The 14693-nt window shown below is 43.0% G+C and overlaps 1 protein-coding gene across 4 annotated transcripts in view; it reads right to left on the bottom strand.

Moving 5' to 3' along the window:
- LOC142498868 (uncharacterized) overlaps positions 1-13619 on the bottom strand; it is a 48122-nt gene extending 34503 nt beyond the window's left edge. Inside the window, exons 1-4 of one of the 4 annotated variants that reach the window (XM_075607485.1) lie at positions 13534-13619; positions 12720-12760; positions 12560-12612; positions 11469-11582 (exon numbers count right to left, since the gene is read on the bottom strand). In XM_075607485.1, the coding sequence (XP_075463600.1) occupies positions 11469-11582; positions 12560-12578 (133 nt within the window). In that variant the 5' untranslated portion in view covers positions 12579-12612; positions 12720-12760; positions 13534-13619. Of the gene's footprint in view, positions 1-11468; positions 11583-12559; positions 12613-12719; positions 12761-13379 lie in introns of all 4 variants that reach the window. The other 3 variants (XM_075607482.1, XM_075607484.1, XM_075607483.1) reach the window with 3 other exon arrangements.
- Between the last annotated feature and the right edge of the window lie 1074 nt (positions 13620-14693).

Genomic DNA, 14693 nt, shown 5'->3' with positions numbered 1-14693 from the left:
AACGCGCGTGCCGCATGCTTTTTGTATGTATACATAGAAGCTGTGAAGGTACAGTGTGTATGTGTGTGTAATTTATTTTAAAAAAAAACACTTTGGTAAAAATAAAATATTTATTACATTTGTGTAGACACATACATACACCATACACATACATGTGAATTATATATACACATACACCATACACATACATGTGAATTATATATACACATACACCATACACATACATGTGAATTATATATACACATACACCATACACATACATGTGAATTATATATACACATACACCATACACATACATGTGAATTATATATACACATACACCATACACATACATGTGAATTATATATACACATACACCATACACATACATGTGAATTATATATACACATACACCATACACATACATGTGAATTATATATACACATACACCATACACATACATGTGAATTATATATACACATACACCATACACATACATGTGAATTATATATACACATACACCATACACATACATGTGAATTATATATACACATACACCATACACATACATGTGAATTATATATACACATACACGTGAATTATATAATTATATACACACACAGCGCCGGTAGCGGTGCGAAAAGATGAATTTCCCCGTCTTTGCCGCTGTCTGGCGGCGCCCTGCTCCCTGCCGTGCGCGGCGCCATTATAGAAAGTAAAATTCCGCGCGCACGGCGCTATATAACAGCCCTAAGGAGTATGCAGGTTTTTCAGTTGCAGCTTGTGCTTGGCAAGTTAAGTTATTATTGCTTAGGAAAAGGTATATAGTCACATACCTTTGCACATTTTGAGAGATTGAGATAGATATCTATCTCAAATCAAAAGATCAATTGTGAGCACATTCACATGTCTTAGGCAGGGTTGCTCACAAGTGATCTTTTTTATTTGCTATATGCAATACAGTGGAGGTTTCTTGTTGCCTTTTTCACCCACCATAACTTAAGACGTGATGGTGTGTGTATAATATATATATATATATATATATATATAAAAAATAAATATATATATTTATATAATATATATATATATATATATAAAAAATAAATATATATATTTATATAATATATATATATATATATATATATATATATATATATATATATATATATATATATATATATATAGTATATATATATATATATATTTTTTTTTTTTTAACATCTGATGGCTTCCAGGGACAAAAGAGGTACTGATATAATTCCTTCGCTTGATTCACTTAGCATAAGGATTCATTGCAATCAAATTGCTGCAAAGATCAGCTTTATCTTTACAATTTATCAACTGAATAGCTAATGTACCCCGAGCGGCTTCTCCGAGGTTTTATTTATTTATGCAATGAGTCCCATGCAATGAGACCACGACATAAGTAAGACGTGCCATGGGCAGAAATCCATTTGTCTCTCAAATTTATGAACAAGATGGACATAATTATTCTTGTTACATCCCTTATAAATCATACAAACGGGTGAATCATCTGATTAACCCTCCAGGCGCTCAGAATATAACATTGTCCAGCTGGTGAAAGATGAAATAAATCTTATAGACCCAGGCTATACACAGCCTTAGTGTAGTGAGGTATAATACATAATCATTCCCCCCAATCGGCTCACCGTGAGCACTATGAGGTTGGGACACGGGAAACTCACGTGTAAATCCTTGTGGTAGTTTGTTGAGCCTGTGCGGGTCTTCCCAGTGTAATGTGCCTGGTTCTCCTGGCTGAAATCAGGGTGTCTCCGCTCGTGATCTTCTCTCTTCACCGCCAACCCAATACCCGCAGATGCGGAGGGCGGTCACCTGACCGGCGGCCTGAACGGTGCTTCCTGATGACGTCACGGCAGACCCGGTGAGTGAAACAGCAAACCAGCAGGGACTCAGCGTGCAGACGCTTAATGCAGCAATGCAGGAAAACTTCTCAAAGAGAGAAAGATGCGTCGCACAGCACAAAAAATATAGATGAAGGCTGATGTGGGATAAAAATGAGCTTTATTTGCACAAGGTGCAAGCGAGTCCTCTTGACGCGTTTCGGCCTGGAAGGCCTTTGTCAAAAGAGCTTGTTTAACATTCATCTGGGTCTGTGATGAAATATAAATGAATGATTTTTGCTTTAAACAAGCTCAAGGAGTATAGATTTCACGTTTCATTGACCTGTCATTAATAAACCAATAAGAAACATCTTGATATATGTTTATGTTTTTGGTCACAATGACTGGTCATTTTATATGTATTTTTGTGTTTTAACTTTTTCATCTGACATCTATGTTGACTAAGCGAACTTTATGTTTGACATTGAGGTGATCAGTGATTGTAACACTGGACACCTGATACTTATTGTGTTGATTAATTTGAACAGCTGTCATAGGTTTGCTGGTGTATAACTGGATGTCTTGTGATGCAAGCGAATTACTCTTTTGACAAAGGCCTTCCAGGCCGAAACGCGTCAAGAGGACTCGCTTGCACCTTGTGCAAATAAAGCTCCTTTTTATCCCACATCAGCCTTCATCTATATTTTTTGTGCTGTGCGACGCATCTTTCTCTCTTTGAGAAGTTTTCCTACATCCCTTATAAATCGCCTGAATCTATTGGATATGACCGACGTGTGTATTAGAGAAAGGAAGTTATGGACAGACATGATTGCAATTGAGTAAGGGGTTAATATTAACTAATTGAAAGTACCTTGCGCAGGAGAAAGGTGAGTTGGTTAGAGTAGCCGTGTGTATTAATACTGGTTGCATATCTAAGTCACCTGCTCACTTGTGTGCTGTTCGTGACAGATGTTATATATGGACGGATTGAGGGGAGATATTGTTAATTTGAGTGACCTTTACAAAAGGTGAAAAGTGGACCAGCTAGACAGCTGTGTATTAACTCTTGTCCGTATGTAAGTCACGTGCTCACAGGGTTGTCGTACGTGATAAATGGTGGCATAGCGGTGGGATAACAATTTGTATTTTTGTTAAGATCAGAGCTTTTAAGTGGTTTGCGTTTATGCCTGCGGGACAAACAAAACACTAAAAAGTGACTGACCGGTGTGAATCTTGTGAGAGATCACAGCTCAATACCCCATAGCTATTGCTCAGTGCTATTTTTATAAAACATAAAAGCAGGCAGTGTTGTACCCTTCCCCCTCTTGTTTTTCTTTTGCTATCTGTTTGTTTTGAGTAACTGTAGTGAATATGGCCGCTTTATACCGACACCAGACAAAAGAGGCGCTGATGACTCAGTGTGAGGAGCGTGATGTCCAAAATCTGGGCAAAAATAAAGAGGAGCGGATACAAATCTTGCTGAAAAATGATAGAGAGCAAGATGCTACACTGGACCAGGACGACCATAGCAGTGGAACAAAGGACAGATTGGTCCTGGGAATTACCCACGAGTCAAGGAACCCAGGACTGTTATATTCTGAGGACTCCAGCAGTTCTCATCCCGCCAGTGCACTGGATGTGTACTTGCAAACTACTCAAGTATCTGGGACCAGTAGATGACGCAATGCGGTTGCAGCTCATCACCCACTTCCAAGAGCGTGATACTGAGAGACAAAGAAAAAGACAAGCTTTAGAACACAAAGCAGCAAGATATGCAGCTGCAGAGGCGAGATATGCTGCAGAGCAAGAGGATGTGAAATATGCTGCGGACCTAAGGCACCAGCTGGAACTTGCCAAGCTCCAGAGGGCATCGCCAGCATCAGCCGCCAGAATCCAGCCCTTCCAAACCCTGTATAGAGCATTTCCCAAGCATGGCAAAAGATGGGAACCTGGACCCTTTCCTGCGTGATTTTGAAAAAACCTGCAGGCAGCATCAGTTACCACATGATCATTGGGCACTGTATCTTATGCCCAAATTGAATGAAAGAGCCATAAATGTCTTTGCTGATCTTCCTGTACAACTTCACAAAGATTATGAGGCCATCAAAGCTGCATTGCTGCACCATTTCAACATCACCCCTGAAATCTACAGGGAAAAGTTCAGAGCCCTTCAGCGTGGTGATACCGGCGGTTTTTCTGAGCTGGTGGGACATCTGTCATCTTTGTGCAAGCAGTGGGTTGGCAGGCTGGAAGTTGAAAGCTTTGAGAGGTTATTGGATCTTGTCATTCAAGAGCAATTTTGAACCCTGTGCCACCATGATGAGAGTGGGTGAAGGACAGAGGTCCTAAGTCGGCCACAGAGGCTGGTCAGCTTGCAGATTGCTACGTGGCTAACATGAATCCAGTGATTAACAAGGGGATTTCCAGGATGGAAGGGGGTAAATCCGAGGAAATCCCAAGACCTCCTGTTACACCTATTGAGGATTCTTTGGGGGAGGCGGTTGGTAAATCGGGTCAGGGGGATAACCGCCGGTGTTTTGTCTGCAAACAGCTGGGGCACATCAGCACCAATTGCCCAGAAAGGAAGAGGCCTACAACTGCCTCTGGAGGAGATCGTCCCACAGGAGTACACCTTGTTGCCTGTGTGGTATTTGAAAAAACACAGGTGCTCACTTGCAGTAGGCCATGGTGGGTCAGAAACTCACCCAAGGACTGAGAAACTCAGGTATTACACTTACTCTGGTGCGACCTGAGGAAACAATTTCTAAAAGGAGTCTGTATATTGGGGGGGGAGGGGGCGGCCTGCCATGTTTTGCCAGTGGCACAGGTATACTTGAATTGGAGTAAATGGCAGGGTGTGCGGGAGGTGGTAGTAACTGATGATATTCCTGCTAATGTATTGCTAGGTAACGATCTTGGCAGAAAAGGTGCCCACGCGCATACCGTTTTTACTATTAAACCCAGTGAACACACTAGAGATAAAGAAGAAATGTATACAACTGGAATTAGTGCAGCTCCAGAAATTGACTCGATCCAAGTCCAAAAAGATACACAAAGGTGAAAAATCAGGAGCGCATATAGATCCAGGATTAAGCACATAAAAAATAAAGAACATATAGTGAAATTTTGTTTTGACTAAAAAGTGAAGGTTCATAAGTATCTCTCACTCACTAATAACTGGAGGGGTGCTAACAGGACATTACATGTATCTCAGCGACAGTCCTATTGGATAAACCGCCTAAATACACTTAAACCGAACGGCTTGAATGTAGACTTTGACATCAATGCCTTTTTAGTATAACTCTATTCTCCAATACTATATCCATCTCCATGTTTAATTAATGCACCATATTTTAATTCTGAATAATGGATATGACTTCAATTTTATTTTTTTTTAAATATTTATTATAAATAGAATTAAAAAACAAACACATCACGTGTGGTGCTATAAATACCATCTCTGGAGGGGATTATTATATTGAATTATTAAATGTTCTTTATTTTTTATTTGCAAAATCCTGGATGTATTGGAGCTAATGATTTTTCGCCTTAGGTAACGATCGTGGAAAGATGGTTACCCAAAATGAGACCAAACAAGCTCAGGAACCCACTGATCAATTCCAGGTACTGAAGCACACTGGGGACCGGGGAATGGGGACTGACAGGGGTTGTACAGAAGTGGGGGGGGGAGGGGTGGGGGGAGGGAGAGATGGGCCACCCAGTATGATCCATCACCACCAACCACACGTTTGCAGGGGGTCCCGAACAGGTGATTTAAGGGGGCTGTAGCAAAGTGGGGGACTGAGATGGTCTCCCATTATAGCTCGTTGTCACAGGGAACCCCTGAGGGGAAGATTGAGGTCGTTAGTGAGGGGGGCGGGGGGTGTAACGGAGTGGGAGGCAATGATAGTTTCCCTGTTCAGCCAGCCATCACAGAAGACTCCAGGGGGGTGTTCAAGGGAGATTGTGCTAAAGAGTGGGGGCAGAAAGAGCTTCCCATTACAGCCCATCATCCCAAGGGGCCCAGAGGAAGGGCTACAGGGGAGCTGTCCCAAAGTGGAAAGCAGCGGGGGTTTCCCATGGATCTGGCAGTGGTTACAGACCTGGGGGACAGTGATAGGCCAGCATAGGCCCTTTCTGCTGAGGGAGAGACAGAGAAAAGCAAATCAGAGCAAGACATGCAGAAGAGAGGCTGGGAAAGGGATAGATAGAGACAACGAGGCAGAGAGACAGCCAACAGAGGAAAGAGAGACTGGGAAATAGAGAGTTAGGGGCAATAAAAGGGCAAGAGGCAAAGAGAGGGACAGCCAGCAGAAGGAAAAAAAAGAAAAGAAAGAGAAGCTGAAAGAGAGAGAGAGAGGGAGGGACAGTACAGAGAAAGAAGTACTTCCAGAGCAAGAGAGAAGGCAATAGTGACAACAAGAGAAGCAGGAATGAAAAAAGCAAAGCTCTCAGAGGGAGAAAGAGAGCCTAAGACACAGCCACAGCCAGAGGAAGAGACAGCTGGAAAGTCAGCCAATAGGGAAGTGGACCCCTAACTGGGATGAAATGAACGGTTCATCACACCAAGGTGGAGGCGGTATTCGTGTGTGCGCGGGACTGGCGTGTAAGCCAGCCCCTTGGCTCATTTTGAGGAGTGAGGTACCATCATAATGTCATGAAATATGATGTATTTTAATGAAATCTGGTACTACAGGGGTTAATGTAGCTTCAGTTTGATTTACAAAATACAATATATTGGGGTCATAACAGGTCAAGACTTCCTGGATCCGTCCAGACCATTAGAGAACTTAATTGGTGGGTTATCATGTATGGCCCAGTAAAAGTACCAGATGTGATTAAAATATGGCCCTCTTGACAACTTTATAAACAGGATCCTTTTAGATCTACCTTCAAAGGCATTCTCTTGAGGGTTCTGCAAGGTGTAGGGGGCATGGCTAAGAAAGTATTCAACCAAAGTGTGACTTTATTAAAAATTTGAATATCATGTGACGTCATCTACTGTACATACTAAGAGTTACATATCTGTAATCATTGCAATGAGGCCACACACGGCATGAGTAAGAGGTGCCAAGGACAGATATCCAGGACATTTATCCATTTGTCACTCAAATTTAGGAACAAGACGGTCATAATTAGAATTCCTGACATATGGTAACGTAATATATAGGGATTTCTGTTTTATCCTGTTTTAAGAAACTGTCCTGCATTTACTGTAATTGTATGCTTTTGTAATTATCTTTTTCTGTAATCTGAAGCACTGTATATTTATATATATTAAAACATTCTTTAACAAGTGGTGCTTTGGGGCTCTGAGTGAACTGTTGCATGCTCTGTAGAGAATAATTTACACTTTTCTGACACATTTTGCTACAACAGATGTGTGTGTGTGTCCAATGCATTGTTTTTCTATAATAAACAGGGACCTCAGACTGGCAGATATATTAATTTACAGATTTTACATATTTGTTGGGTGGTGGCAGTGGATAGACATGATTTCAATTGAGTAAGGGGTTAATATGAACTCATTGAAAGTACCTTGAACAGGAGAAAGGTGAGTTGGCTAGAGTAGCCGTGTGTATTAATACTGGTTACATATCTAAGTCATGTGCTCACTAAAAACATATCTCAAATTGTCTGTCTGTCCTGCAATCATCATACCCTGGTGTGTCTTAATTTAATTCATCTTTCAAACCATTTGCTTTAACGTCCCTCACATGTGCTAATTAAGTTGGTTAGGCCAGCCAGGTGACTTTGTAAAAGTATATAAGTAAACTCACAACAGCCATTGCTGCCTGCAGCCATGCTCCTAAGCTGAAATGCTTTTAAGTAGAAATCTTTAAAGTAATGAGGAAGTTTAAAAAAGGAAGTTCAAAAACAAGTGGAAAAGTGGACACCCCCTACTGCTTCTGATTCCTGCATTTGAACTACGCTGGAAAGGAGGATATCATCCCAGACTGCACATCTCAACACATAACTATTGCTGTGATGCCGCCTTTACTTTTTATATTTGCTGTAACCTCACTTATTTTCAAATTATGCACTTCCTTCCACCAGCCTCATCATGTCTCTAACTATTCATATTTCTCCATCTCTCCTTCCTTCACCACTTCTCAGTTCACATGAACTCCTCTCTTACCTGCGCCCTCTGTCATCACACAGCTACACCCCCTTCACTAAAACACACCCCTACAAATCATCCTCACACATTCTCTATCTGTCCATACTTCTCCTCCATTGCTTCTGGGGATATCTCTCCCAATCCTGGTCCCTGCCTTATTTCTACTTGCTTTCGCCCTCGCCTTCCACATGCAACTTCTACTCCTTCTGGTATAAACCCCTCTAACCTCATACCCATCCCCTGCCACCCTCCCTCCTCTCTCCCATTCTCCTGTGCCCTTTGGAATGCTCGCTCCCTCTCTAACAAGTTCCTCTCTGTGCATGACTTCTTTCTCTCTCACTCTCTGCTCCTATTTGCCATAACTGAGACCTGGCTCACTCAGTTTGACTCTGCTCTGGAAGCTGCCCTCTCTTATGGTGGCCTTTCCTTCTCCCACACTCCGCGCCCTGATGGCAGGGGTGGAGGCGTGGGGCTCCTGCTCTCCTCTCTCTGCCGTTACCGAACCCTTCCTATTCCCCCCTCTCTTGCTTTTCCCTCCTTTGAGGTTCACACAGTCCAGATCTTTACTCCTCTCCCTGTCCACGTGGTGGTCATCTATCGCCCACCTACCTCTACTTATCCCCCTTCTGCCTTTCTCTCTCACTTTGAATCCTGGCTCTCTTTCTTTCTCTCCTCAGACTCCCCTGTTCTTCTCCTTGGGGACTTCAACTGCCACATTGATGACCCCTCTCTCCCTTGGGCTTCCCGCTTTCTCTCTCTAACCTCTTCTTTTGGCCTTCAACAGTGGACTGAAGCCAGCACCCACAAGGATGGGCACTACCTAGACCTGGTTTTCACTAAAAACTTCTCTCTCCGATTTCTCCATTTCCCCTTTTCCTCTCTCTGACCATCACCTCATCCCATTTTCTCTCTCTCTCGCTTCTCTCCATCTCCATCTCGCCCTCGTTTTTGCAGAAACCTGCGCTCTATTAACCTACCAGCTCTTGATTCGACTTTACGCTCCTCCCTCTCCTCTCTGTTATGCTTCAGACCCTGACAACCTGGTCAGGAACTACAACTCTGCCTTATCTTCCTCTCTTGATCTTCATGCCCTGCTTTCTCTCTGCCGTCCTCGCCCTTCTAACCCCAGACCCTGGCTAAACACCCACACACGCATGCTGCGTTCCTCCATTCGTTCCTCGGAACGCCTCTGGAGGAAATCTCATACGCTCGCAGACTTCATTCACTACAAATTTATACTGTCCTGTTTCAACTCTGACCTCTCTCAGGCTAAACACACCTACTTTTCATCACTAATCAACACACACAAGTCTAACCCACGCCGACTCTTTTCTGTCTTTGACTCTCTACTCAGACCACCCTCGGCTGCCTCCTCTTCTTCCTCCATCTCACCTCAAGACTTTGCTGACTTTAAGGAAAAGGTGGAATCCATACGTCAGAACATCCCATCTGTTGCCTCCTCCCATCCCACACTGCTTCCCAACTTTCCTCCTGCCTTTCTTGACTCTTTTTCTGCTATCTCTGAGGAGGATGTGTCACTGCTGATCTCCTCTTCTCCCTCTACCACTTGCCCTCTTGATCCCATTCCCTCCCATCTCCTAAAACCTCTTGCTCCTTCTATAATCCCTATGCTCACACAGATCTTTAACTCTTCCCTCTACTCTGGTACCTTTCCATCCTCCTTCAAGCATGCAACCGTTATACCATTACTCAAAAACAGCAAGCTTGACCCTACCTGTACTAACTATCGACCTGTCTCCCTCCTGCCTTTTGCCTCCAAACTCCTTGAACGTCTTGTATTCTCTCGATTGCTACACTTTCTCAACACCTATTCTCTTCTAGAATCTCTACAATCTGGCTTCCGCACTGCTCACAACTGAAACAGCCCTCACTAAAATAATTGACGACCTCCATGCTGCCAAAGACAGAGGTCATTACACTCTACTCATATTACTCGACCTCTCTGCAGCATTCGACACCGTGGACCACCCTCTTCTCCTTCACATTCTCCATACTCTTGGTATTCGGAATAAAGTTTTATCCAGGATCTCCTCTTACCTCTCCCATCGTACTTTCAGTGTCTCTTTTGCTAACACCTCCTCCCCCTCTATTGATCTCTCTGTGGGGGTACCCCAGGGCTCTGTCCTGGGACCCCTTCTCTTTTCTCTTTACACACTCTTGCTAGGTGACCTAATCACATCCTTTGGGTTTAAATATCACCACTATGCTGACGACACACAAATTTACCTTTCAACCCCGGACCTTACACCTGCTATACAGACCAAAGTTTCTGAATGCCTCTCTGGAATATCATCCTGGATGGCCATCCGCCGACTGAAACTTAACATGGCAAAAACAGAGCTCCTTATACTTCCTCCCAAACCTGGCCCTACTACCCCCTTCCACATTACTATTGGAAATACGATCATTCACCCAGTAGCCCAAGCACGCTGCCTAGGGGTCACACTCGACTCCTCTCTCACATTCGCCCCTCACATTCAAAACATTTCTAAAACTTGTCGCTTTTTCCTCCGCAATATCACAAAAGATACGCCCTTTCCTCTGTTACTCGACTGCTAAAACTCTGACTCAGGCCCTCATTCTCTCACGTCTCGATTATTGCAACCTCCTGCCGTCCGGCCTTCCTGCCTCTCACCTGTCTCCCCTACAATCTATCCTAAACGCTGCTGCCAGAATCACTCTACTCTTTCCTAAATCTGTCTCCGCATCTCCCCTCCTGAAATTCCTCTCCTGGCTTCCGATCAAATCCCGTATCTCACACTCAATTCTCCTCCTCACTTTTAAAGCTTTACATTCTTCTGCCCCTCCTTACATCTCAGGCCTAATTTCTCGCTATGCACCATCCCGACTCTTGCGTTCTTCTCAAGGAGGTCTTCTTTCTACCCCCTTTGTATCTAAAGCTCTCTCCCGCCTTAAACCTTTCTCACTTTTTGCCCCGCACCTCTGGAATGCCCTTCCCCTCAATACCCGACCAGCACCCTCTCTATCCACATTTAAGACCCACCTTAAGACACATCTGCTTAAAGAAGCATATGAATAGCACTGGATAATCCTGGACACATGATACATAAAGCTTGGCCCCCTGCAGACGCACTTACTAGAATTCCCTCCCGCTGTCTCTGTACGTTTTCCCTACCTACCAATTAGATTGTTAGCTCTTCGGAGCAGGGAGTCCTCTACCTTAATGTTACTTTTATGTCTGAAGCACTTATGCCCATGACCTCTTATTTATATTATTTGTTATTTATATGATATGTATTACTACTGTGAAGCGCTATGTACATTTATGGCGCGATATCAATAAAGACATACAATACTTGTGTGCAATTCGTGACAGATGTTATATGGGGACGGATTGAGGGGAGATATTGTTCATTTGAGGGACATTTGCAAAAGTGAAAAGTGGGACAGTTTGCAAGCTGTGTATTAACCCTTGTCCCGTATGCAAGTGACGTGCCCACAGGTGTGCCATACGTGACACTCACCTGTGCTGGTATCTGCAGGGAGGTCCTGCTCCAGAGTGTCCTGGTCACTCCTTACACACGGCTCCTCTTCTCCCTCCGTCTTTGGTACAATCTCAGGCTCCACATGCAGACATTCTGTAGATATTACAGGTGGAGTATTTCAGTTTGATGAATAGATGGAATACAGTGTTTATTCTACAGGACATAAATCCAACCCCAAATATTGTGAATATTTTATTCCTAAATGACCAGTACAAATAAATCTGGAATTTGAACAAAAAAAGGATCTCTTATGTATGAATATGTATATGTTTATTTATATAGTGCCAACTTCACAGAATTCATATTTTTTTCTTCGTATATCACTGGCCATGTACGCAGCGCTGTACATATAACTTTGCAGGCACAATGAGGCCTTGTCCCCAAGACCAGGAGTGCGCAAACTGGGGGGGTGCACAAGATTTTCAGGGGGGAAGGGGGAGCGCGGCAGCTATAGAGGTGCCGCGCTCTCCCCCAAGGCATTTAAATTAAATGCCGGGGGACCGCGAAGGGCCTCTATAAACACACTTACCTTACCATCCAGCGACCTGTCATGGTAACTCAGCGCAGGATCACATGACCCCGCGGCAAGGTGACATCACCTGACCCCGCGTGTCATTTGATACCACGGTCAAGCGGGGGGGGTGGGGCGAGCCGCATAGGAGAGCAGGCAGGGGTGCGCAAGGGGAAAAGTTTGTGCACCCCTGCCCTAGACCTTAGTCTAATTTGGGTGTTTGAGGCACAGGGAGATTGAGGAATATTCCCATGGTTACAAGGAGAGCCGAGGGATTCAAACCTCGTTCACCAACTTCAAAGACAGCGACACTATCAATGAGCTGAGCTTCTTCAGTTCAATAATTGGTATGTCTGCATATTTAAATATCAGGAAAACGAGAGGAGCTCTGGAATTGTATCTCTTCTTATTACAGCCATGTTTGTTGCACTTGTCATGAACATACACTAACATTAGATCATGCTACAATAGTTGTGTACAATGCTTCTTCTGACCAGGCTCTCAGGAAAATGTTTGTGCAAGCCCGATCTCTTTATTAGACAAACAGATATCCACTCACCCTCGTGATTCTCCATCATCACATCCTTTATAAGATCAGCACTCTTTATGGGACTTCATGGGTATCGCAAAAATAGAGAAAGAAAAAGATTAGAAGTTGAATAAGTCTCTTGCAAATGTGGACGTTATTGCCAGTTTGTTATGGGTTTAAAGTTGCTTACAGTTTCTCTGCTGTGAGGCTGTAACTTTAGCAAAGTAACCACTGGGGAGGGAGAAGAGAAGACTCCTTTTACACAACTATTTGAGACATCACAGGTTTTACTGTGCATAATACGTGCTAAACAGAGCAGCCTTATTGAGAATATTTCTCTTTAGTGGAACATGTTTAAATCCCATTAGGACTCTACTCATTGTCAGGGGCTCAACATCGGGTTCAGTCAATAAGTGCAAGGAAATAAATACAAAATGACTTAATTAAAATCCTGCCAACATATTTTAAATACAACACATCTTACTTATATATTCTAGTACAAACACATTTATTTTTCTTCTCACATTAACAAATATTCTACTATCACAAAACACGTCTTTAAGCATAAACGGTGTATTGTTTATTTATCACTATTAATAAAAATAAAATCCCAAACATGACATGGTTCCCAGTTATTCGCGTTCCCGTATATTCTTTACAGCAAAGTTGATATCTTTCCTAGAAAATCCCAGGATTACAATTCTGACAGAATATATTATTTATCAATAAATAGTGTAAAACAAAAAAAAATAAGTATATATATATTTTAATCTCTGCTCAGAATATCCATGCACAATATCAACACAAATGCATTAACCCTTAGCACACACCACTGCAGGAGACATAATACCTGAATGTTAAAAACACAGCCTGGGAATAGGAAGTGACATCAGATTTCTCTAATATATGGTTACTGCATGTGAGGAACAGGTCTTAATACAGCTTTCAACTCGGGAAGAGGTTCTTCTACAGTACATTGCATAAGCATACAATCCAGCTCCTACCTGGAGTAGCTTTACATGCAGACGTGAATGGGAACATCACAAATAGAACAAAGAACAGTCTCTTCTAATCTTCGCACAGATTGGCTGATGTGTGCAATGTGATCTAATGTGCGCCATGCATTCTGGGAGTTGTAGTTTTATCCGTTACCAAATGCAGTACAGCTAAAGGCGGCAGGACCACATATTCCAGAGTTCCTTGTGCACAATGTGAATAGTGTGATATTTAACACCTGTGTTCATTTAGTAATTTGTTTTTATATAATTAACTATATATTTTTCTCTGATAACCCTTTTATATTGTATTTAAAAAAAATTGTACAATTTGCATAATTGTAGATGTCATCAATTTTGTCATGCAGTGCAAAAGGGGCAGGTCAAACCCAAGGAGGTGGGAACCCTGTTACCTTCAGGCTACGGGTTTAGCCTGTCAATCTCCGGGTGGCGGCGTGGTGCGACGGCGTCTCCGGCATTCTCCTGCAATTCCCCCTCCAACTGCAGTGAACATGGCTGTGCGGTGTCAAATGACGCCGCGTTGCCATGACAATGAGGCACTGCATGTTGCCATGACAACGTGACACTGTGTAGCGTCACAATATCACGTTGCATCCCGTTGTCATGGCAACGTGGCATCATTTGACGTCGCGCAGCCATCTTCACTGCAGTTGGAAGGAGAGTTGCAGGAGGATGCCGGGAGACGCCACCGCACCAAGTAAGAGAATTTCTTGTACATTTTTCTCCGGGTTGGCCTTCAGTGGAAAGTGTCAACCCTGGGTGAAATTTATATATATATATATATATATATATATATATATGTGTGTGTGTGTGTATCTTAATTTATACTGTATAGCGCTATTAATGCGCATGTATTACTGCTGTTCACATGTGAACAGCAGTAATACACGTGACATAATAATAATACAAATAACACATAAAGGAAATAAGCGCTTCAGACAAAAGTAACATTAGGAAAACGAGCCCCTGCCCCGAAGAGCTGACCGTCAAATTGGTAAGTAGGAAGAACGTACAGAGACACTAGGAAGGTGTCCTGGTAAGTGCGTCTGCAAGGGGCCAAGGTCGGTGTATGAAGTGTATAGTATCAGCCACGTAGCTGCCCATATGCTTCGTTAAGGAGCTGGATTTTAAGATAGGTCTTAAAGGTG

This window comes from Ascaphus truei, chromosome 7 (genome assembly GCF_040206685.1).
Source record: "Ascaphus truei isolate aAscTru1 chromosome 7, aAscTru1.hap1, whole genome shotgun sequence".
In the NCBI taxonomy this organism is placed as follows: Eukaryota; Metazoa; Chordata; class Amphibia; order Anura; family Ascaphidae; genus Ascaphus; species Ascaphus truei.
Note: the sequence above shows the minus strand (reverse complement) of the source record. Positions and strands in the feature narration are given on the sequence as shown.